The sequence below is a fragment of the Microtus pennsylvanicus genome, chromosome 1 (genome assembly GCF_037038515.1).
Source record: "Microtus pennsylvanicus isolate mMicPen1 chromosome 1, mMicPen1.hap1, whole genome shotgun sequence".
NCBI classification, from domain to species: domain Eukaryota; kingdom Metazoa; phylum Chordata; class Mammalia; order Rodentia; family Cricetidae; genus Microtus; species Microtus pennsylvanicus.
The window spans coordinates 62,707,722-62,732,358 of NC_134579.1; the positions used below are offsets into that span (position 1 = coordinate 62,707,722).

Below are 24,637 nucleotides of genomic sequence, written 5' to 3' on the forward strand. Positions count from 1 at the left end.
CTCTGCTTGGATTGCTTCAGTGTTCTCCTGTATGGTTAAAAGTCTGAGCTCACTTCCAGGGTTTGAAACCCACCAATTCCTGAACGAAAAAAAAATCCATCAACCCCTCAAACTCACCAATCCCTGGGCTCACCACAAGTCCAGGACTTGAAATCACATCAATCCTTACCCAAGCCCCACAAAACCGAACCCCACCCCCCAAGCCTGTCTCCTGCTCAGTCTCCTGCTGCTCCTCGCCTTAGCAGAGGCAGCCACCCTCTTGTGTCTCTCCCGATAGTTCTTTTGTGTAAGGTTTGTTATTGAAGGGACACCGGCCCACTTGGCCCACTTGAGCACGTGGCTCTAGCAGGTCTTTCTCGCCCTTCTCCCCCAATTCCTCCGCATTGTTAAAAGCCAGCCATCAGGTCTATTCCCTTATATGGCCACTTCCTCCTGAGCTCCAGCTATCCCCTTTGGTTCCCCTAATTAACATACCCAATCAAAATATACCAGTGTCCTAGCCCATTCTCCTCCCCCCCCCCCCAGACAGGGTTTCTCTGTAGCTTTGGTGCTCGTCCCGGAACTAGTTCTTGTAGACCAGGCTGGCCTCGAACTCCCAGAGATCCGCCTGCCTTTGCCTCCCGAGTGCTGGGATTAAAGGCGTGCGCCACCACTGCCGGGCTGTCCTAGCCCATTCTAACACAGACACCCCCCCCCCTTCTTTCTTAAAATTTAGGCCTGTAAGGTCATTTGTTGTTTTCTGAATCAGAAAGCAGCCAATCCCCCACCCTCACCCCCGCTTAATAAAGCATCTCTCTGTAAAAACAGGTGTTTGTGGTTTGTGCCTACTCCGGGGGTCCGGGAGGGAACCTCTGCTCTGGGGAGGCAGAGGGGGACGTTCTTCAGTTGTGCAGTGTGACTTTATGATAGTCCTTGGCTCCAGAATGCCAAGATACCTTTCCCCTAAGAGCTGTAACACACTGTCACTCCAAGATTACCCAGCCAGCCAATCTCCAAATTGAAAACCCACTGTTGAAACAGTCCTTGTGGGCTCACTTTCTTTTACCTCTTTTGCATATGTAGGTATTTTGCCTGCATGTGTCTCTGTGCATCACATGTGGGTGGTGCCCAAGAAAACCAGAAGAATTACAGATAGTTGTATGCCAACATGTGGGTACTGGGAATTGAACCTGGGACCTCTGGAAGAGCAACCAGTGCTCCCAACTGCAAAGCCATCTCTCCAGCCTCTGCTTTTTTGTTTTGTTTTATTTTGTTTTTCGAGACAGGGTTTCCCTTGTAACAGTCCTAGCTGTCCTGGAACTAGCTCTTGTAAGTGAGGCTGGCCTGGAACACACAGGGATCCACCTGCCTCCTGAGTGCTGGGATTAAAGGTGTGCGCACCTTTGATCCAGTTCTTTGTTCACACCAGGGCAGCAGGTCTGTCACTATCAGATCTGGAAAGTCAAAACTTTGTTTCAAATGATTTAAAGACATATCAAAACAAAAGAATCCAAAAACTTCAATGTTCCATTCTTCCTTGCTGAAAATAATTCCTAATTTAAAATTTTTATAACTAGTGGTTTGTGGTAGTTTGTGGTGCTACATAAATGCTAAAAAGGCAGAAACATGAGGATCCCAAAAGCTCAAGGAAGGCCAGATTATTCTTCATGGTTAAGAGGGTAGCAGGGTCTATGAACAGGATCAATGTACACCCCCTTCATGTATGAGAATGGCATACATTTTATACCCATTATGCATGTTCTAATAAAAAATTAAAAAGCTAAACATAGCAAAAAGTGGCCAGATGGAGTAGTACAAGCTGAGCTTTCTAAATAATATGGAGTATTTTAAAAACATTTAATGTTACTTTGACTAGTTATTTTCAACATGATTCAGAATTCCAAAGTATTCAAAAGAAGCATTTTTGAGAAACTCTCTGTTGTGCCTTTCCTCTCTCTCTCTTTTGGGTTTCTGTTACAGTCCTAGCTGTCCTGGAACTAGCTCTTGTAGACCAGGCTGGCCTTGAACTCAGAGATCTGCCTGCCTAGACCTCCAGTGCCAGGATTAAAGGTGTGCGCCGCCACCTGGCTTGTGCCTTTTCTCTTAATTCTCCTGCATAAATTAATCTTTATTAAAAATGCCTTGTAGGACAAGATGGCTTGGTAGTCCAATGTTAAGAACTACATGTTAAGAACCAAGCTGCCCTCTTCCTTTCCACAAGCATGCTGCAGCACACAGCTTCCTACCTGCCCAATAAATGGATGTAAAATTTTGTTTTTGTATGTAGCTCTGGATGTCCTGAAACAATGCAGGCCAGCTTGGCCTCGAACTGAGATCTGCCTGCCTGTCTCAAGTGCTCAGATTAAAGGCATGCACCACAATGCCCAGCAACTATGTTCTGAAGTTTTATGGTAGTTTTGCTATAATGTGTAACTTCTAATTTTTATGTAGCCAACTTTTGTTTTGGCTTTTGATACAGAGTTTCACTTGGGCTAGGAATGTAGCTCAGTGAGAGAATGCTTACCTAGCATGCGTGAGGCTGTGGGTTTCCCCTCTAGCACCACAAACAGGGTCTTATATGCAGCCCAGCTCAGCCACCAAATAAAAATCCTCATACCTTAGCCTCAATAGGGCTGGCATGTACCACCTGGTTTGTAGCCATTCTTTTTTTTACTACAGTGTAGTAAAATAAACATGAGTCAATTTTTCATTAATCATTCTTTTAATTAATTATATTTATTTTTAGAACTCACAGAGATGTCCCTGCCTCTGCCTCCCAAGTACTGGGATTAGTTAGGCATATACCACCACGCCTGGCCTCTTTTTAATTTTTTGATTTTCAGCATCCGCACAGTGTTAATACTCTGATAAAACTGAATGTTTTCCACATGAGGAAAAAACAGTTTACTAATGACCAATAAAAAATGTAATACTTTCTAACACAAAGGCATAAACAGGAACAACAGAAAGGTTAAAGGAAAAACTACAAATCTAAAAACCAACTTCAGTCAAGACAACTTCCCCACAGAGCAGCAGGTGGGGAATGTATAAATTCTAACCATAGCACTCTGTGACCTGTTTTTCTTCGTCCCTTTGGTCATGAACTATTCCACAAAGATTCCATGTGATAACTTTAAATTTAGAGTTCCAACACGTAAAGCATTAAGTTAAAAAAAAAATACCAAGATAAACATAAAAACAATCTTAAAACTTGGAAGAAAAACTCAAATGACAAAAATGTGGATCAAGTCAAACACTGCGGCAGGACAGTGAGTTCACTGTGTTAACAGTGGACGCCAGGACCCAGAAGAAATGCTAGTGGAACTATGGTCTGCTGAAAAGTTATTTGTCTTAACGAAAGGAAAGGTAACAGTAAAAGTTCAAATTTCACAAGATAAAGACAGTTCCCTTTGGATTTACCTTGCACACAAACACAAAGTCTGAGCCAGTAAGCATTGAGGGTGGTAACGCAGGGTATCCAACAGAAGCCTATGGTACACTTTTCCTGTAGTAAATTCCTTTCTCTAGATCAGTAAAAATATCCCAATATTTGCCAAGATACCATGGTGTGAAAAGCTGTAGACCCAAAGTATTTCTGTCACAGGGATGAAGGAGAATGTTCTGCCCATTCTGGACCCAGGTCCCGCTACAGTTCCAGTGACCCTAACTGCCAACCCACCACTCGGCCCCATCCCACTCTGCAACCCTTTTGTGTTAGCAACCGAGCAGACTTTTTGTCAACGAGTTGGTGTAGATCCTGATCCACCCTAAATCACAGGAAACGCTAGAACGCTCAGATTAAAGCAGGTACGGGAATGAACTACTTTAGTGTTAGGCTCCTCACCCCTTCATAACAAAAGAAAGGCCGAAAGAGTTTTGGAAAGGAAATGGCACCTGAAGATGTCCTAGCCTAGGCATTCTTATACCTGTAAAGACTGTTGCAGTCAGAGCATAGCAGTTATTAATAACATATTAATAACAGAAACAATTCGTAAGGACCTTTCCTTATCACTGATTTTTGCAGAAACGTATTTGTAAATTCTTCCTTGTAACCACACCTTAAAACAAGAGTAAGTGTGCTTGCTTAGCAGAAATTGATGACACACCTCTCAAGATCTTATGATGGAAAAGTGCTAGTTTTACAATACAGCTTTACTAGATTACAGAATACTCTCTTTACCCATGCTTTGCTTGGTTCATCTCTGAAACATCTGAAGAATACTTCTCTGTGAATTACTAGGCTGTTGGGAATAAGTGCGTTTAGATACATTACTACAATCATCTTTAGCTGAATGTGGCATCTTTCTTCCATTAACTGAATCCTTCCATGTGCTTTTGAAGGGTTGCCTATACTCATCTTTTGTGCTCCTCTGAGATTTTGAATGCTCTGCATCAGTCTGCTTGACGGAGTTCCTATCTTTGGAGTTCTTCCTCTGTCTGTGCAGCAGCCGGTCTGGGGGTGAAGATGTGCGCAGCTGGTACTGATTGGGGGAGCCTTTCTGCCGGTTGAGCACCACTTGCTCTTTATCCACCTCCTTCTGAAGCTGCAATGCTAACAATCGGTCCTCTTCTTCTTGCTTGTGTCTCTCAAAAAGCATACGCTCCAAATCTAGCAGTTTTTGTGTAAAATTCACTTCTGTTTCTTCTTGATCTGAGGATTTGAGGAATACTTTCCTTCTTTTTGCAGAAAAGCATGGATCTATGACTGCTTCAAACACAGATTCCTGGTTTTCTCCTTCGGAAATCTCTTTTCCAACCACTAGATGACACACTCTACTTTCTGGAACTCCGTTACCATCAGCTAACTGGGTCATACCTGACACAGAGCACTCCTCATTTTCTACTTTACCACAAGGCTTAACTGTAGCTTCGTTAGAGCAGGACACTTTGGCTTTAGTTTCCTCATGATTTACAACACATATATCATCAGGATTGGTTGATAGTGTTTCAGCTGCTCCTTCAAGGCACTGTTCGACATCCCTGGCACACATCCATGGCACAGGTGACTCTACTAAAGACCCCAAACCTTGTTCTTGAGTTTCTAGGTAAACCTGCGGAGAAAGTGTTGGCATATCATCTTTTTCAATTTCTGTGTCTTGCCGCCCAGGGCTCTTCATGTCACTACTGTCAATTTCCTGCAGAAAATAAAATTACTGATTACATAAAGGGAGACCGTACTATATAAACCTCCTACATTGATACCATAGGTGAACACTATCACATGTTACTAATAAGGTATGTTCTTGTCACCTTTGCTCCCCCTCCTCCCACCTTTCCTTCCCCATTTCTTCTCTTGTTCTTTTCATTCCTTTTTTGGTTTTTCGAGACAGGGTTTCAATACGTAGCTTTGCAGCCTGTCCTGGAACTAGCTATTGTAGACCAGGCTGGCCCCAAACTCGCAGAGCTCTGAGTGCTGGGATTAAAGGGGTGCACCACCATCGCCCAGCTAGGACAATTCATTTCACTCCCATGAAAACCTACAATAAGCTCCACAACTATACTCAGCATATGACCAATAGCTGGCATAGGGACTCGGCCTCTTTCATCTTTCTATCTTTCTTAAGTGTTCACGTGTGTGTCAGGGGCTATATGAACATGAGTGCAAATGTCCAGAGAAGGCACTGAATCCCCTGGAGCTGGAGTTAGTCAGTTAAAGTAAATGTTAGGAACCAAATTTGGGTCCTCTGGAAGAACACTGAGGAAACTTAACTGAGCCATCGCTCCAGTCCTTCTTCGGTATTTTAACGAAGTGACTATGTGGATCTCTTCTGAGGAAATCTTTTTGAGATAGGGTCTGACAACTTACTGATCTGATCTGAAACTGTGGAAAAGAGATTCTGCCACTTTAGCCTTCCAAATGCTAGGACTACAGGTATATGGCATTGTACTGCAAAGGATTTTTGTTTTTGGTGTTGCTGGGGACCAAACCTAAGACCTTGCCACATTCTGGGCTAGTGCTCTTCTACTGACAGCCAGAAAGTTGTTTGTGGCTTTTTTGTTTGTTTTTCGAGGCAGGGTTTCTCCATGTAACAGCTCTGGCTGTCCCAGAACTCACTATGTAGACCAGGCTGGCCTCAAACTCAAAGAAACCTGCCTGCTTCTGCATCCCAAGTACTGGGATTAAAGACATGTGCCACCACCACCTGGCCAAAGAGTACCTTTAAATGCAAAACTTGAGGTACATGGCCTTACAAGGGGAACTGTAACAAGATTATTACAATACTTAAAAAACAAAAGTGTGAGGGGGCGGGGGCGGTGGTGGCGTACGCCTTTAATCTCAGTACTCAGGAGGCAGAGGCAGCGGATCTCTGTGAGTTTGAGGCCAGCCTGGTCTATAAGAGCTAGTTCCAGGGCAAGCTCCAAAGCTACAGAGAAAGCCTGTCTCGAAAAACCAAACCAAACCAAACCAAATCAAACCAAACCACCAAAAAAACAAAAACAAAAGTGTGAGCTGGGAGTAGTGTTGAACACCTTTAATCTCAGCAAGCGGGAGACACAAACAGGTTTATCTATCTCTGTGAGTTCAAGGCCAGCCAGATCTACATAGTGAGTTCTAGGACAGCCAGAATTAAGACCTTGCCTAAAAACAAACAAACCAACCCAAAGCAAAAAACAAATGTGCAAGAGTTGGGGGTGTAGTTCAATTGGCAAAATGCTTGCTTAGAAGTTCTGGATTCAAGCCCTAGTACCACATAACACCAAGATATGGTACACACTCAAAACTCCAACACATACGAGGTGCAAGCAAAAAGATCAGTAGTTCAAGGTAAGTACTATTACTAGCACTGAGGTTTGTTGTCTACGTTAAACATGAAAAGAAACACTAAATTTGAGATTCACAATATACACTTTCTTTTTACTTAGCCCTTAGGTAAAGAACTTAATTTGCAATGCTGGAGAGATGATTCAGTGGTTAAGAACATTGGCTGCACAGCCAGAGGACAAATTCAACTTCCAATATCCACATGAGAATTCACAGCCATCTTTAACTCCAGTTTCAGGGGATCTGTCGCCCTCTTCTGGCCTCCATAGGCACCACGGACACAGACATACTTGGAGGCAAAACATACCATCAATTCCTTTAAAAATTATTTATTTTGGTTTTTTGAGGCTGAGTTTTTTTTACTGTGTATCCCTAGCTGTCCTGGAACTTGCCCTGTAGACCAGGCTGGCCTCGGACTCAGATCCGCCTGCCTCTGCCTCCTGAGTGGATGAAAGGTGTGCACCACCACCACCCGACAAAATACACACATTAAAAAAAAAAGCCAAAGCCTGAAGTGATTTATAACTCTGACTAGGTTTATTCCTTCCAAGACCCCTGAGAGCTGTACACTAGGGATGTTCCCAGGAATAACTGACTTTTCTGGAAACAGAGTCTTACTATATACTATATAGTCCAGAGTGGCATGAAACTTGCTATGTGGTTAAATTCGCAGTCATTCGGCCACAGCCTCCAGCATCCTATGTGAAAGGATTACAGGTCCCACCATCCTGCCCACAAGGCACTTTGACGTGGCGTTTGCATGCCACATTCTTGTTTGGTGTTACTATTTATTTATTTATTATTTATTATGTATACAATATTCTGTCTGTGTGCCTGAAGGCCGGAAGAGGGCACCAGACCTCTTTACAGATGGTTGTGAGCCACCATGTGGTTGCTGGGAATTGAACTCAGGACCTTTGGAAGAGCAGGCAATGCTCTTAACCACTGAGCCCCCTGGTGTTACTTTTTAGACCAGTGCTTAGGATCTCCTTCAACACAGCCCTTCTAAAGCGTACTGCTGTCCACCTTAAAGTCTTCTAGCTAAACGGGTGCAGAGGTGCTCTTTTCAGCTGTGTAAATGCTGTCACGTTACCAGAGATTAGAAACCCTTGCCCAGAGCCAATTCCAGCCGCTGCCTATATTTAGAAACAGAGCTCAGCTGGAGAGTTGGTCAGAGCACTTGTTGCTCTTGCAGAGGACTCAGATTTGATTCCTAGCACCTATGTGGCAGCTTTCAATCACCTGTAATTCCAGTTCCAGAGCAATGCTCTCTTATGACCTTCTTGGGCACTAGACATTCACATGTTGTACACACACACATACAAGCAAAACATTTATATGAGGCTTAGTAATTAAGAGCACTGAATTATTTTTCAGAGGACCTGGGTTCAATTTCCAGTCCCCACATGGCAGCTCACAACCATCTGTAAAGAGGTCTGGAGCCCTCTTCCGGCCTTCAGGCATACAGACAGAATATTGTATACATAATTCCAGGAGATCCTATACCCTCACACAGATGAAACACAACGCACATAAAAAAAATAATAAATAATATGAGTTGGGTATGGTGGTGTATACATTTAATCCCAGCTCTCAAGACGCAGAGGCACGTGGATCCCTTGTGAGTTTGAGGCCAGCCTGATCTACAGAGCACATTCCAGGACAGCCAGGGGCACACAAAAAAATCTCTGTCTTGAAGGCATCCACTGACAGCAATGGCAGAGCCTCTCTGATAACAAAGGCAAAAGTATCTGTTCCTGGCTCATTGAAGAAAAAGTGAGCTGAAGACAGCACAGGTTCTAGTAACCCACAGCAGGAATCAACGGTCACCAACATACCTTAGACATGCAGCTTTTATCCTCCTCATGTACAGCTGCAGACCCAGACTTCAATTTAGGTGACAAATATCTTTAAAAAAAAAAAAAGTTAAGTTTACTAAAACTTGAATGCTTTGAAAAAATTCAATGCTAAAGGTACACTGAACCACTTATGCCTAAAGGTGGCATGTTTGCTGGATATTTAATTTACTGGAGCAGATTACATCTCCAGGTCTCAGGTCAACTTTAAGACACAACCTGAAACCGTGAGTACTCCAGGACAGTCAGAGTGCCTGGCGAGCAACTGGAGGTTCCTGCTTCCTGCCTAGCAATGCAGAGGGTGAACATGGGGTGTGGGGGTGTGGGTGGGGAGTTCAGTACAGTATTTTAGTGTAAAAATAGAATAGGAAGAAAAGGTCATATTATTTATCTCATCATTCTTGGATAGAACTTAAAAGGCTGACAGGATCAAATAATAGAGACCACAAAGTTTCTCAAAATTAATGAAAGTATCATTTTAGGCTGGGAGTGGTGATACATGCTTTTAATTCCAGCACTTGGGAGGCAGAGACAGGCAGATCTCAGTGAGTTCGAGGTCAGCCTGGTCTACACAGAGAGTTCCAGGACAGATTCCAACGCTACAGAGAAACCCTGTTTCTAAAAACAAAAACAAAAAAAGAAACAGCTTACAGCTGGGCAGTGGTGGCGCATTCTTTTAATCCCAGTGTTCAGGAAGCAGAAGCAGGCAGACCTCTGAATTCAAGGGCAGTCTGTTCTAGAGATAGCCAGGGCTACACAGAGAAACCCTTTCTGGGGGTAGGGGGGGTTTATGGACGAATAGAAACATAAACATGTAAGAACCATATGAATCATAGCAACAGGAAAGGATTATCACTGGAAAGACCTAGAGTGATCACAAATTTTTTTTCTGTGTGTATGTCCACTATTTTTTCTTTTATTTTTCAGATTATAATTTCATAATTTTGACATGCCAAAGTAGGTGGGGGAAAGCACACAAGACCTCAATCTAAACGAAGAACTATACAAGCAACCAAGGAATGCCAAGAATGGGAAAAATAGTTTTTACCAGGGAAGAGACCAATAACTGGTTACCTAGTACCAACTGGTCAGCCCTGAAAACATGCATACAAGTAACATACAGACTGAGCAGGTTAGATTTAGGTATATGTATATAAATAAATACATATTAATGAAACATTTAATTAATTAATACAATTAATGAAAAAAGAGGCCATGAATTCAAAGGAAGCAAGGAGAAATACATGAGAATGTTTGGAGGGAGGTCTTCTTTTTTATTGAGACTGGGTCACATAATATACATACAACCTTGGTTATCCTGGAGATCCTTATATAGACCAGCCTTGAATTCAGAACTCCACCTGTCTCTGTCTTTAAAATGTGGGAAATAAGGGCATGTGCCAACATGCCTGGAATTTGTGTAAATATTTTATATCGTAATTCAGAGGGTTATTCTGACATGCAGAAATTCCATAGGAAATACTGAAGATTGGTGCAATTTAAAATATACATGTGTATATAAATATACATGGTGGTACAGGTCTTCAATCCCAACATTTGGGAAGCAGTGGCAGGCAGATCTCTGTGAGCTCAAGGCCAGCCTGAGCCTGACAGAGCAAGTTCCAGGGCTATACAAGAGGAACTTGTCTCAAAAAAGAAAAAAAAAAAAGGGTGTGTGTGAAATACATGCAATTCCTCCAAAAAAGCTTAAAACACATATACATACTGTTTGGCGGAAGGGGGTGGTGGTGTCTGGTTTTATAAAGTTCCCTCCCTATGGAGCCTCTTCTTCATATCTCCTTAAACTAGACTTCAGTTTCTTATCTCTTACATACTGTGTGTGTACGATGGGTTTGAAGTTTCTGTTAGCACATGCTTGCCACTGTGTGTGTGCACCAAGGACAACTGTGTGCAGTCGGTTCTCTCTCCATCTTTACATGGCTTCCAGGGATCTACAGATCGCCAGGCTCATTCTCCAAGTACTTTTATCCATTGAGCTGTCTTGCCAGTCCTCATCTTTTACATTAAAAGAAGATTTCTTGCCAGGTGTGGTGGTACACAGCTTTAATCTCAGCACTCAGGAGGGAGAGGCAGGCAGATCTCTCAATCTGAGCCCAGCTTGATCTACAGAGTGAGTTCCAGATCAGCTGGAGCTACACAAAAAACCCTGTCTCAAAAAAAAAAAAAAATCTCCTCAAAGGGAACAGGAACAATCTGCTATGCCCCTAATTTCTCTCTCTTTTTTTTAATTGATTTTTATCAAGCTCCACGTTTTTCCCTGCTCCCCTGCCCTCTTCAACCCTCCCCCAAGGTCCCCATGCTCCTAATTTACTCAGGAGATCTTGTCTTTTTCTACTTTCTACTTCCCATGTAGATTATATCTATGTAAGTCTCTCTTAGTATCTGCATTGTTGTCTAAGTTCTCTGGGATTGTGGTTTGTAGGCTGGTTTTCTTTGCTTTATGTTTAAAAACCACCTATGAGTGAGTACATGTGATAATTGTCTTTCTGTGTCTGGGTTACCTCATTCAAAATAATGTTTTCTAGCTCCATCCATTTTCCTGCAAAATTCAAGCTGTTGTTATTTTTTTCTGCTGTGTAGTACTCCATTGCGTAAATGTACCACATTTCCTTATTCATTCTTTGGTTGAGGGGCATTTAGGTTGATTCCAGGTTCTGGCTATGACAAAAAAAAAAGCTGCTATGAACATAGTTGAGCACACATCCTTGTGGCACGATATTATGGCTGTTTTTAACAACAAAAAGAACAAAGGAAAGGCTTCTATTCTGTGTTGGTTGCCAGTGATGGAGCATACAAGGACAGATTCCAATCTTTGGCTCCTGACTGGTAAAACTGTATCTGTAACTTGGCACAGGTGTGTTTATGGTTTAGCACTTATAGACCCCACCACCGCTTCTGCGTGGGGCTGCCAGGAGAAACAAGGCCGAGTCCTTGTCTTGTAGTCCTGATCCATCAGTGTCCCGCTTATATGGTGATTTATTAAAGAATTTTGAACTCATAAGTGTCTCTCCTTCCTCATGGCACACAATGGACATCGAAACAGGGTTTCTCTGTGTAACAGCCCTAGCTGTCCTGAAACTAGCTTTGTAGACCAGGCTGACCTTGAACTTACTACATGCCTGATGGAGACCCAGTGCTGTGGAATAATCCTGTACATTGTGAAAATGTGTTGTTTTCATTATTGATAAAGAGCTGATTGACTGATAGGCAGAGAAAATACTGGAGTCAGAGGAGTCACAAGAGACGGAGAGGAAGCAAGACATGCTGGAGGACAGATAAAACCACGAGCTTCAGGGCGGCACATAGATTAATAGAAATACCTTAATTTAAATTGTGAGAGCTAGTTAGTAATAAGCCTGAGCTACTAGCTAAACATTTGCAATTAATATTAAGTCTCCGACGGCTGTGGGGACAGGAAAACTCCACCTACAATCTTAGATCAGTTCCCAATGTGGCCCGTAACTGTGGCTCATACCCATCCACAACTCCAGTTCCAGATCCTTGGATCCAATGCCCTCTTCTGGCATCCTAGGACATCAGGTACACATTCAATGCATTTACATACATGCAGGCAAAACACTCAGACACATAAAAAAAAAATCTTTAAAAAAACAAAAGCTCATTAACAAAACTTGATGAATTGGTGGTCACTATGAACAAAACCCAAAGGCATACAGTAGCTATCAAGGGATAAATGGCAATCATATTTACTTACTTTTGAATATCTCCAAAATTTTTTTGCTTGTTTGTATTTTTCTTTTGTGACTTGTTTGTGACTGCATCTGATTTTCTGGAACTCGAAGGAGAAGTCAAAATATCTTTCTTGTAGTTATTGTTCTTCAGTCATAAGAAAAACATACAAAGGCATTATTAAGGAGAACTTTATGAAAAAAAGCTTTGAATTCTACAAACTCAAAATTCTTAACATTTTTCAAAAACCGAATTTTTTAAGTTCTTTGAAGAATACTGAGCATGTACATACTTCACTCTCCTTACCTAGACTTTATTTTGCAATAGGAATTCACATAGCATTTACATCGTATTACAGATGAAAAGACATGATTTAAAGTCCATGGGAGGAGGCAAGATGGTTTAGTGGCTAAGGTGTTCATGCTAAGCCTGACAACCTGAGTTCCATCTGAGGACCCTTATGACAGAAACAGAACCAACTCCACAAGCTGTCCACTGACCTCCGCATAAGATGCTGTGGTACATGTGTGTGTGTGTATATATATTTATATATTTATATTTATATACATACACACATACACACATACACACACACACACACACACACGCTCATCAAATACATAGACGTAATACACATAAGTACACAGGAGGATACGTTTGGGTTATATACAAAGCTGTGCCATTTTACCTTAATGGTAAGATTAATGAAAAAAAAAAAGAAAAGAGGGGGCTGGAGAGATGGCTCAGAGGTTAAGAGCATTGCCTGCTCTTCCAAAGGTCCTGAGTTCAATTCCCAGCAACCACATGGTGGCTCACAACCATCTGTAATGAGGTCTGGTGCCCTCTTCTGGCCTGCAGGCATACACACAGACAGAATATTGTATACATAATAAATAAATAAATATTTTAAAAAAAAAGAAAAATTCTAGGTATACTTCATTTTGGTGAAATGTATTCTCAGATATTTTTCAAAAGTAGGGGAGTTAACTCAGGGGTTTTGTAACCTCAGTATTTCAGATACCCTAGGTCTCACTGGAGACAGTACTCAACATGGCTCAATCCCAGAGAATCCAAGTCAGTTTGGCTTAGAGTAGGTATGAGAACTTGTACCTTATTTTTAAAATACTTTATTATTGATTTCTTCATGTATGGTGTTTTGTCTGTGTACATGTATGTAAGGTACTGGGGATCAAACCAAAGTCCTCTGAAAGAGCAGTCAGTACTGTTAATGCTGAAACATCAGTCTAGCCCCTAAGAGTTTATATTTTAAAAGAAGCCTAGGTGGGCTCAAGGTATATATAACTCAGTGCTATAGATTGGCTTCAACCTACGCCACTAGGTTCAGGAACCCTTAGGTTTTAGTGTATGTATGTTTTACCACCTTGTCTTTCATTATTTTTTATAAACAGTGTCACAGTAAGATAAGGAAATCCAGGTTCAATATATTATTTAAGAATTAGGCTAGGAGGACCAGTGCGATGGATCAGAAGTAAATGTACTTGCTACAATGTCTGGATACCTGAGATTGACCCCCAGAACTCACACAGAGGAAGGAGAGGACTAACTCTTGTAAGTTGTCCTTTGACCGCCACTCAGGTAGTGCCCATACATTAAATAAATTAAATGTCAAAATAAAATCAGGCTGAGGGTATAGCTTACTTGTTTAGCATACCCAAGGTATGGGATTTGATCTGTACCACTAATAAATATGTCCCCAACTGAAGTAATTAAGTAACAATACACAAAAATGTATTAGTCATAAAAGTTTGTTTGCTATTAATTTTTTTGTTTTGTCTTGGGGTTAGGGAGCTGACTCAGAAGTTAAAGCCACTCACTGCTCTTCTAGAGGACCCCGTCACTTCCTAGCACCCATGTCAGCACGCACTGCCCAGAATCCCCAGCTCTAGAGGAGATGATGTCCTCTTCTGGCCTCTGGGGACATCCAAACACATATGACATATAACTCCCCTCCAATCTTTAAAAATAAAATACATTTTTTCTCCTTAAATAGAACAAAGATATTATTTAAAAAAAAAAAAACTTAAATTGTTGTGAGGCTTCAAAGCAATGTGGGCATCTGTCAAAACTTACAATACTGATGCTGAGCCTCCTTGCCAGCTCTTCATCCCCTTTCAGCTGTTCTTCCATCTCACTCCTCCTTCTTTCTGTCTGTCTTTTTTCTTCCTCCTCTTCTTCCGCCAACAATTTCTGTATGTATTCCTCACTGGCTTTGTTTTCTTCTTCCTTGCTGGCTTGTCGTTCAGCCTCCACCTTAAAAATAATAGGACATTCTTGAACATTGGAGAAATGGCTCAGTGGTTAAGAGCACTGGCTGCCTTTCCAAAGGATCTGAGTTCAATCCCCAGCACCCACACAACAGCTCAAAACTGGCTATAACTCCAGTCCCAGAGGGATCCGATACCCCCTTCTGGTCTCCACAGGTACTGCATATATACCCTGCAGAGACATACATGCAGACAAAACACCCACATGCATAAAATAAAAAGATTAAAAATAATAATAAAAGACATTCTTTCTGAATTTTTTTTTTTGTGGTTTTTCGAGACAGGGTTTCTCTGTGGTTTTGGAGCCTGTCCTGGAACTAGCTCTTGTAGACCAGGCTGGTCTCGAACTCACAGAGATTCGCCTGCCTCTGCCTCCCGAGTGCTGGGATTAAAGGCGTGCGCCACCACTGCCCGGCTCTTTCTGAAATTTTTTAACACACTCATTTCACAACAAATGTAAAAAAACGAAAGCAAAAATTTCAAATCTCCACAGGCAAACAGCAGTTCAAGGTCCTACCTCAGGAAGCCCACCCCAGCCAGTCCAATAAAGGTTTGGCCAAAGACTCAAATCTCTTGCCCTCAGTTCTCACAAGTTTCCCCCACAGTACCACACAGACACTCAATGTTTCCTCAGCTCATGGAAAGTAACATGCTAAGGCAGACCTAACTGCTGCTCTCTTTAGCACAGCAGACAGATTTACTAAAGAGAGAGAATTTCTGAAAACAGAAGGAGAGCCAAGAGAGGAATACCCTAGACCTAGCTGCTGTTATTGCCTTTTTTTGTTATTTATTTATTTTTTAAAAAAGAAAGCAGACTATCTTTTTCATTATACGTAACAATCCAAGTTCCCACTCCCTCCCCTCCTATTCCCTCCCATCCCCGGCCCATCCAATCCTCAGGGTAAGTAAGGCACATTGCTTTGCAGAGGGTCCAAGGCCCTTCCTACTACATCTAGGCTGAACAAGGTTTCCATCCAAAAAGCTAGTACATGCAGTAGGAATAAATGCTTTTTTTTTTAAACAAAGGGTTTCTCTGTGTAGTCCTTGCTGTTCTGGAACTCACTCTGTAGACCAGGCTGGCCTCAAACTCACAGAGATCCATCTGCCTCTGCCTCCTCCTGAGTGCTGGACTAAAGACATTCACTACCATGTTTGGCATTTATTATTTATTTATCAATATTATTTGTGTGTGGAAACAGGAGGATCACTGGGGCTTGTTGACTTCCAAACAAGCTGATTAGTTGGGCAGAGGGAGAGGTGGAGAAAGGCAAATCTCAGGTTCAGGATACATTTTGTCTAAAAGGAGTGGGCAGAGAAACGACAGAGGACATCCACCTCCTCTGTGCATACCCACTATCTTTCTAACAGAACCTTGACTTTGTGGTGGGGAGATGGCTGGCTCAGTGTGCTAGAGTGCACGCTATTCAAGCATAAAGAACTGAGTTTGGAGTCCCAGCAGCACATAAAAGGCAAGTGTGTCAGCATCCATCTGAATCCCAGGTGTTCATTCATAGGTTAGCCAGATAAGCTGAGGTTCCACGTGAGACTCCAGTTCAAAAAACTAAGTTGAGAACCGTCAGAAAAGATACCAGAAGTCAATTTCTGGACTCTACATGCATGGGCACACATGTATAATAAAAAAGTCAAGACTCGCCAGGTGGTGGGGGTGTACGCCTTTAGTTCCAGCACTGGGAGGCAGAGGAAAGTGGATCTCAGTGAGTTCGAGGCCAGCCTAGTCTACAAAGTGAGTTCCTGAACAGTCAGGACTGTTATACCAAGAAACCCTGTCTCAAAAAACAAAAAAACAAAAAAAAAGGAAAAAGAAAAACCCCAAACATTTGACTTTAGCTGGGTGTGGTAATACACACCTATAATCTTAGCACTTGAGAGGCTGAGGCAGGTGAACTGCTGGAAATTCAAGGCCAGCTAGCTGGGTTAGATGGTGAGATCCCCTCTGCAATTCCTTCCTTCTCCTAATTAAACAAAAAGTCTTTCTGGAAGTCATATTGGGTGAGTAAAATGTTCCAATTCTATTAACAGTTAGAAGCAGCTGCTGCAGCTAGTTCAAAATGAATGCTTACCACAACAGCTTTTGACCCCAACTAAACTCACTGTGAATCCTCTTCCCATTCATCCATGTTTTAGACGCTGCCTCCATGAATAACAAACTTGTCATCTGCACAGAACTGAGCTTCCTGTAAGCCAATAGCTCTTTACTTGTTAGATCAGCCTTATTTCATAATAAAGCTGATACCACATTAGAGCTTGTTTGCTTCTGAAGTTTCATTCCCTCCCCATCACTGGCCAAAAAAAAAAAAAAGAGAGACCCCTTTTAGGATGCTCACAGTGTGCCCCTCTGTAGTACATTGGTGCTGAGCTAAACACACAGCCCAATTTCATATTTAGCTGTGTTACCAACACAGACTTTAGGTTAGAAAAGCAGCCCTCAGTGACACTCTATCTTGAAAATCAGGAAATTGGCCTTTAACAAAAAGAAGCACTAGGCTTGCTTCCACAACAGCAGGCCGTCCCACAAGTACAAATTTGAACTGGTGTATTTTATTTCCAGCACGTGGCCTGTCAAGTCTTATTTCTGAGTTAGTAATAATTCAAGCTCCTAAAGGAAATACCAGGACACAGGAATCAGTTATTTTCTTTGTGGAGAAAGCCAATTACTAACTCCAATGTAGCTAGTCACCTATACTATCAGCACTGAGGAGGCTTACGGCAAGTGGATCACCAGTTAGAGGGCAGCCTAGGTTCCACAGAGACAGACAGTCTGTAGGACAGACAGAGATACAGAGCAAGACCTTCTCTCAAAAACATAAGCGCCCTCCTAGTATCACACTAGCGAAGCTCACATGCTGCACTGGAAGCTGAACCTTTACCCACCGTGTGCTTCAGTCACCCCTGTATACAAACTTGCGTCCCTCACTAAACCACAATCTACCACTTTACCATCCTTTAAAAGGTAAAAACTCCAAGGAAATCAAGGAAATTTTTATACTTAAATGCTTAGGCATCACTAACTACATATATAGTAAGTACCTAATATCTACACAGCAAGATCCTATCTAAAAACAAAAAGCACTAGTATTTTAGTATATGATAGTTATATAAACATACTATATATAAATCTTGAGATTTCTGAGATTGAAAGTATAACAAAGACATTTTCAACAAAATAAAAAATCAAAAACTAAGCTATTTCATACCCACCTTGCTTATCTCCTCTTCATACTCTCGTCTCAGCTCCCCAGGTTTACTCAACAGACGAACTGGCTGGCAGTCATCAACTGTTTCACATGGGGAGGAAAACAGTATTAGGGCAACAGAACTTTATGACCAACTTTGTGAGGCGTGTGCATGCTAGCGTGCACGCGCTTACACACACACACACACACACACACACACACACACACACACTCCATAAAAATAACTCTAAAAAGCCAGGGGGAGGGTGGTGGTGCACACCTTTAATTCCAGCACTCAGGGGAGACAGAGGCAGGCAGATTTCTGAGTTCAAGGCCAGTCTGTCCTATAAAATGAGTTCCAGGACAGCTAGAGCTGGTACACAAAGAAATCCTGTCTTGAAACCAAACCAAAATACCTGTAAAAGGCAGAGAGCTAGAGATGTGGTTCAATAGCAGAGTCCACATCTGGCATGTACCAGGCCCTGAGTCATAAAAAACCAGTAACAGAGTAGCAGGAGGAAAAAAATCCTAATAGTACTCTAATATTATATTAAGAGATTAAGGAAGAGGGAAAATAATCTTTAAAAACTGAGACAATTTCAAGCTTCCAACTTGTGATCCTTGTGCCTCAGATTCCTGTTTTAATTAGAAGCATGAGCCACAAACCACCAGGCCCAGCTGAGCCTTCTCACGTAACTTAACACATGTAAATTAAAAAAGATAAAGTGTTTGGAGGGGCATTAACGAAGAGTCAGAAGTCACACAGACTTCTTAGAACAAAGAATGCTACAGAAGAGAAAACCCATCCTTAGAATATCCGAATTTCCATTTTGTAGAAACCAATGCAGGCAACAGTGTGGTGATATTTTGTTTGTGCTTTAACAAATAAAGCTTGCCTGAAGATCAGAGTGCCTAGCAAGCCACACTAGTCAGTCATAGAAGAAGCCAGGCTGTGGTAGCACACACCTTTGATCTCAGCACTTGGGAGGCAGAGGCAGGTCAATCTGAGTTCAAGGCCAGCTGAGAGATTAAATCAGTCTAAAAGAGAAACAGTCAAGTGGTGAAGGCTCACACTTTTAAGACTAGCACTAGGGAGATAGCAGTCTGAGGGATTCAGTCTGAGCATGCAATCTGAGGTTTCATAGAGACAGTAGTCAGTCTGAAGATTCGTAGAGACAGGATAGTCCCTTTGATCTAAGCATTGGTAGAAGTAAAAGAACTCTCTAGTGGTTGGCTGCTGTTTCTCTGATCGTCAACATTAACCTCTATATCTCACTCCGGGTTTTTATTATTAAGAACAATTAGAATTCATGCTACACAGAGTGATAAATAGGAATCCTTTGCTTGCTTTGCTTGAAAATTTGTTGGACAATCAGTCATAAGTTGTCATTTCATAGTTACATTAATTTCAAGAGATACAGTTGAGAAGTCTGCCACTATTAGGGAATCAGAATGATATATGAAAAAAAACTAGCATCGTGTACTTACTGATAAACTGTGCAGAAAAAAAAGAAAAAACCATGTCTCTAACTCCAATCTAAAACCCACTAATTTTGTTCCTGTAGCCACTACTGCTATGACAAAATGCCTCATAAACAATCAGAGAGGAAGTTGATCTTGGCTCATACAAAGGTTTGCACCCATGGTTTTATGCCCTGTAAAAGCTAGAAACATGGTGAAAAGGCTTGGTAAGGGAGAGCTGCTTACCGAGACAGCTGCTAAGAAGCAAAGAAACAGAAGGAACCAGGAACAATATACACCTTTCAAAGCCATTCCCCAGGGAATAGTGTATTTCCTCCAGACAGGCCTCACCTCCTCCCATTTGGTATGAATTATCAGTGGACTGGCCCATTGATGAAGTTAGTACTCTCTTGATACAATCACCTCAATAAGGACAACTGGGAACAGTCTTCATACTACGTTAAAACTTTAACAATTCCTTCTAATGCGTGAACAGTATGTATATTCTGTTGTATGTATGTACATATACATACACACATTTAGTTTATACGTCCCTCGATGACACTTGGGCACTTCTACTTTTTTCTAATTCTTATATGCTATATGTTTTACAAGTTTGTACTAATACATTCTCATATTACAAATACAATTAAGATGAACCTTCCTTTTCATATTTGAAACCATCTGAAATTTGAAAATATCTGAAAACAGAACTTTCTATAAAAAAAACTTTCATTTGGATAACAAAAGGATAAATTCAGCACTTGGAAGGCAGAGGCAGGCATATCTCTGAGTTTGAGGCCAGCCTAGACTACAGAGTAAGTTCCACGACAGCCAGGGCTACACATAGAAACTCTGTCTTGAAAAACCAAAAGAAAAAAAGGGCAGCTTAAAATCTAATTACAATAAAACGTTGCAGTTTAATAAGTTAGCTGTTTCTGGCAATATCCTCTTATGTTTTGATTCAGTTCTTCCATCTCTTGCTCTTTTTATGGGTCCTGTACCTTACCCATCATCTTGCTTCCCTTCCCTGGACTGTTCTCTTCCTTTGGGTGCTCCAGGATAGGCAGGTCTCCTTCCCTTCAGACATCTTTTTATCTAGGGATTCTTGCTGACCCTCTATGATTTCTTTTCCACAAGTCATCCAAATGAGCATGAAATTGTAGTATCACCTTTATCTCTTGTGGTTTTGATTTGTACTTCCCTAACGACTAATGTTATGGAACATTAATTACTCTATTAACAATATTCAGGTGTCTGACTAGTAAGCTGGTAACATGAATATCATTAATGGAGTAATATCTAAATTCTTTGTCCACCTCCTTTCTTTTCTTTGAGACAATCTCACTATAACTCAGGCTGTCCTGGAATGTATAAAGAAATGAGCCACCTTACCCGACCACTTTGCCGCTTTTCATTGGATTCCTTAAGCTTTTTGAGACAGATCTCACTAGTCCTGGCTAGACTGGGACTGCTGATGTAGACTCCCTGATGAGTTTTTTTTCCAAGTGGGTTATTTTCCGGATGAGTTATTTTTTAACAGGGTCTCACAACACAGGTCGATCTGGCCTAGAATTTACAGTGACCCTCTTGCTTTATTTCTTACCATCTATGATTTGCAAATATATGCTTCTATTTTGTGGGTTGTCGTTTGTTCTCTTGATATCTTGGCTATTTATTGATCAAGTAAACTTTTTTTTTAAGACTAAGAAGAGATTTCTGAGAGTTGGAGAGATAACTCAGTAAAGAACACGTACTGCTGTTCCCCTCGAGCAATCGTGTGTGTGCGCGCGCGTGTGTATGACCAAAGTATCAAAATATATATACCCTACCCCTCCCATCTCTGAAGGCGACTACTCCTCTCCTGTCTATCCCACTATAATATCTCAAATGGATCATCTCAGTGACTAAAGAAATGAGAACTTAGCATACTTCATCTCAGCTCGTGGTATACTGCCAGCTCTATAGTTTCTCCACTGTATACTGTGACTTTTGCCTTTGTTGTTTAGAAAGAGGATATTTCTATGTAGTCCCGGCTGGCCTGGAACTCCCTAAGACCTTTATCTCAAAGTTTTACTAAGATTGTCTCCACAAAAGAAACTGAAGATCTAAATAAATGGAAAGATAACTTTCATGGATACAGGACTTTATAATAATTGGTAAAATCCCAATGTCCCCAAGCGCTAAGTTTAAATGCAATCCAATCAAAATTCCAAACGCTTTCAATAGACATTAACAAGTAGTTCTAACTCAGGAAACGTGTAATCCCAAACTGAGGACAAGGTCAGCCCCAGCTGCACAGCCTATTCCAGGGAAGCTTGGGCTACAGAAGAATATTTGGGGGGGAGGGGGTGGCGGTGTTTGTTTTGGATTTTTCGAGACAGGGTTTCTCTGTAGCTTTGGTGCCTGTCCTGGAACTAGCTCTTGTTGACCAGGCTGACCTCAAACTCCAGGCCCACCAGCCTTTGCCTCCCAAGCGCTGGGGTTAAAGACCAGCACCTTTTCCTTTTAAGTCGAGGTAGAAAGCTCTTGTAGTCCCAGAGCACACAAGGCACAGCAGGCTGACCTTTAACTCAGAGGTGCCTTCCAGCCTCTGCCTCCCCAAGTGCTGGGAACAGAAAATGCAGGACCACACCCTGTTCTAAGAGGTACTTCAAATGGGTGACTATTAGCATCTACATCTCTACGAAATGGGTTTTCTCATATGTTATATTTTAAGATTTGTTGCTTAAAATGGATACCATGGCAAATTTTGTTTTTTTGTTGTTGAGACACCGTTTCTCTGTGTAACCCTCACTGTCCTGGAATTCCCTGTGGAAACCAGGCATGCTTTGGACTCAGAGATCCGCCTGGCCCTGCCTCCCGAGTGCTGGGATTATTGGCGTGCGCCATTCTCGGCCACATTTTGTAATTAGTTTTTTTTTTTAAAAAAACACACAATAGACGAGTACACCACAGACCACATTCAAGGCCCAGAAGAAAATATGAATGGCTTTGTAACACAGGCAAAGTGCTTAAAGACTAGGGACCAGTTTGTAGCCTTTTGCACCCCAAGAATGGAAGAGGCCAACGAAAAATGACTGAATAGTCCTCTTTTTCTTTTCCGAGACAGGGTTTCTCTATGTCACAGCCCTAGCTGTCCTGGAACTAGCTCTAGTAGACCAGGCTGGCCTCGAACTCTGAGATCCACCTGCCTCTGCCTCCCGAGTTCTGGGATTAAAGGCGTGTACCACCACCGCCCAGCTTTTCCTTCTTTTCTTAAAATAGAGAAATGACGGTTCCCTCTCTAAACGATTTTGGGATTAAAAAAAGAAAGAAACAAAATAACTTTGTTGACCTTACTCACCGATTTCCTTTGATTCTTGCCCAGAGACTCTAAGCTTGCATTCCTTTGCATAGTGTTTTTGGATAATCTCCCATAGGTCTGTATTAACAAGAGAATTTCTTCGGGTATGATACCGAGTCCACGAAGAGACTCGGCGGCGACAGAAGGGACAGCACAGGTTGGCCTTTTCAACAGTCGATTGAAAGCACGGGTTACAGAGCGTGTGGTTGCATGGAAGGGTTACCGGCTCCAGTAGGATTTCCATACAGATTCCGCATTGACATTCGGCTAAGGAAGGGATGGCGTCTTTGGTTGCAGCCATCTTCCTTTGCTAACGAGGCCTACTTAACGTCAACACCTGAAAGAAATCAGAGGCGTCTTTCGGCTCACCACCGGATGGAGAAAGTCAGAGAGCGGTTTGGTCTTTAATCTTTCACACAGCGGTGTGTTGGAACCCAGACGGGCTGAACTTCCCCGGGCCGGAGGCAAACAAACAGGCGCTGTGATGCCCCGCGAACAGTTATGCCCTGCGTCCAGCAAAGGAATGGACGAACGTTCCTTGGGGAGCGCGGCGGCCTCGGGCCGGAGCGTGGTTCCGGCCCCCCGCGCCGCCGCCGGTCGGCTCCAGCTCCCCTTCTCACCAGGTGAGGACCCGCCTTTTTGCGCGAGGCCGCCGGGCCCGCCAGGGCCGGAAGCCGGGAGACCGCCGCTCCGGGAGCGCCCCGGACAGCCCGGAAGCCGGGCGCGGGCCGCCGCTGGACTTCCGTCTCGCCGTTGCGGTGGAGGCAGCCCTCCAGGGCCCGCGCTCCAGCTTCTGGCCGCCCCACGGTCCCGAGACGCAGCCGCTCAGACCCGCTGGCCTGCCAGCCAAACTGTTTACTGGCAGCAGGAGCGGGGACACGCGACCAACAGACGTCACAACTGCCCGCCAAAATAGCAATTCTTGCCCAAGGATCCGCCCAATTGGGCGGGACTTTCGGGGCTGCGCGTGCCGTCGCGTTCCACCTGCCAGATGCTGCTCCTCCCGGCTTTGGTGGTTCAAGTTTTGTTAGTCACTGGCTGAAAGGTAAACTCTAAACAAGCTCCAAACGGTATTTTTTTTTTATTAGTTATCCTCTTATAACTCTTTTTTTTTTTTTGCCAGTTTTGTTTCTCTCTAGCTTTGGAGCCTGTCCTGGAACTAGCTCTTGCAGACCAGGTTAGCCTCGAACTCACAAAGATCCACCTGTCTCTGCCTCCCGAGTGCTGGGATTAAAGGCGTGCACCACCACCGCCCCAGCGAGACCCTTTAAAAAAAAAGTATTCAATGATAGGCATGGTCACACATGTCATGTAATCCCAGCATTTAAGTAGAAAAGGCAGAGACAGAAGCAAGGGAATCTAGAGTTGGAGTCCAATTTGGGCAACATAGAGAGTTCCAGGTCTAACAGACTCTGGTTCAACTTCCCTGAGAATCTCTAAGAAGGCTGCTCTCACCAGAAAGTTGAACGTTTGGGCCAGAGAATCCTTAGCGCTGTGACAAGCTGACATTTACACTTTCTTCTATGGCACGGATCCCTGATATCTGCGGCCTTCCTTTCTAAAGACTTAAGGCCCACAAGCTTTTTGTACACTGTGTGGAGATGTGTCTCTGCCCTTCTTTTCCTGCCTAAGGCACCTTCTCATTGGTTTAACACAGAGCTGAATGACGGGTAGCTAGGCAGGAGAGGATAGGCGGGATTTCCAGGGAGAGATAGGAACTCTGGGAAAGAATCTGAGGTGTGGGCGATTCTCCAGTGAGAACTGGAGGAAGTAGGAGACTTATGGCACTGAGGAACAGGTAAGGAACCACATGGTTAATTTAATGTGAAAGATGAATATAAATGAGCTCATTTAAATTTTAAGAGCCAAAAATAAAAAAATAAAAAAAATAAATTTTAAGAGCCCATTGGAAACAAGAGTAAGTTAAGGCCAAGCTTTCGTAATTAATAAAAAAAATCTCCATGTTATTATTTGGTAGCTACCAGTCCAAAGAAAAACCACTTATAGTCTGTCCTGGAGCAGTGGCTGTCAGACACCTGATA

The 24,637-nt window shown here is 42.6% G+C and overlaps 1 protein-coding gene across 2 annotated transcripts; it reads right to left on the reverse strand.

Moving 5' to 3' along the window:
* Positions 1-2,682: 2,682 nt before the first annotated feature.
* Rnf168 (ring finger protein 168) lies at positions 2,683-23,258 on the reverse strand. 2 transcript variants are annotated; one of them, XM_075966869.1, is made up of 6 exons: positions 22,596-23,258; positions 17,814-17,890; positions 14,401-14,580; positions 12,335-12,456; positions 8,581-8,650; positions 2,683-5,114 (listed from the first exon to the last, which is right to left on the reverse strand). In XM_075966869.1, the coding sequence occupies exons 1-6, from the start codon at positions 22,894-22,896 to the stop codon at positions 4,176-4,178; spliced, it is 1,689 nt and encodes a 562-aa protein (XP_075822984.1). In that variant the 5' UTR covers positions 22,897-23,258; the 3' UTR covers positions 2,683-4,175. The 2 variants fall into 2 exon arrangements, with proteins under 2 accessions (XP_075822984.1, XP_075822995.1); XM_075966880.1 differs by having other exon boundaries at positions 4,027-5,030; positions 22,596-23,029.
* Positions 23,259-24,637: the final 1,379 nt, after the last annotated feature.

Excerpts from the sequence above, each read along its gene's own strand:
- Rnf168 (XM_075966869.1), bottom strand. The coding sequence starts at position 22,896 with ATGGCTGCAACCAAAGACGCCATCCCTTCCTTAGCCGAATGTCAATGC. Across the intron at positions 17,891-22,595 it reads GCAAGAATCAAAGGAAATCG|TTGATGACTGCCAGCCAGTT; the intron begins GTGAGTAAGGTC and ends CATGTGAAACAG. Across the intron at positions 8,651-12,334 it reads AATTTTGGAGATATTCAAAA|ATATTTGTCACCTAAATTGA; the intron begins GTAAGTAAATAT and ends TTTTTTTTAAAG.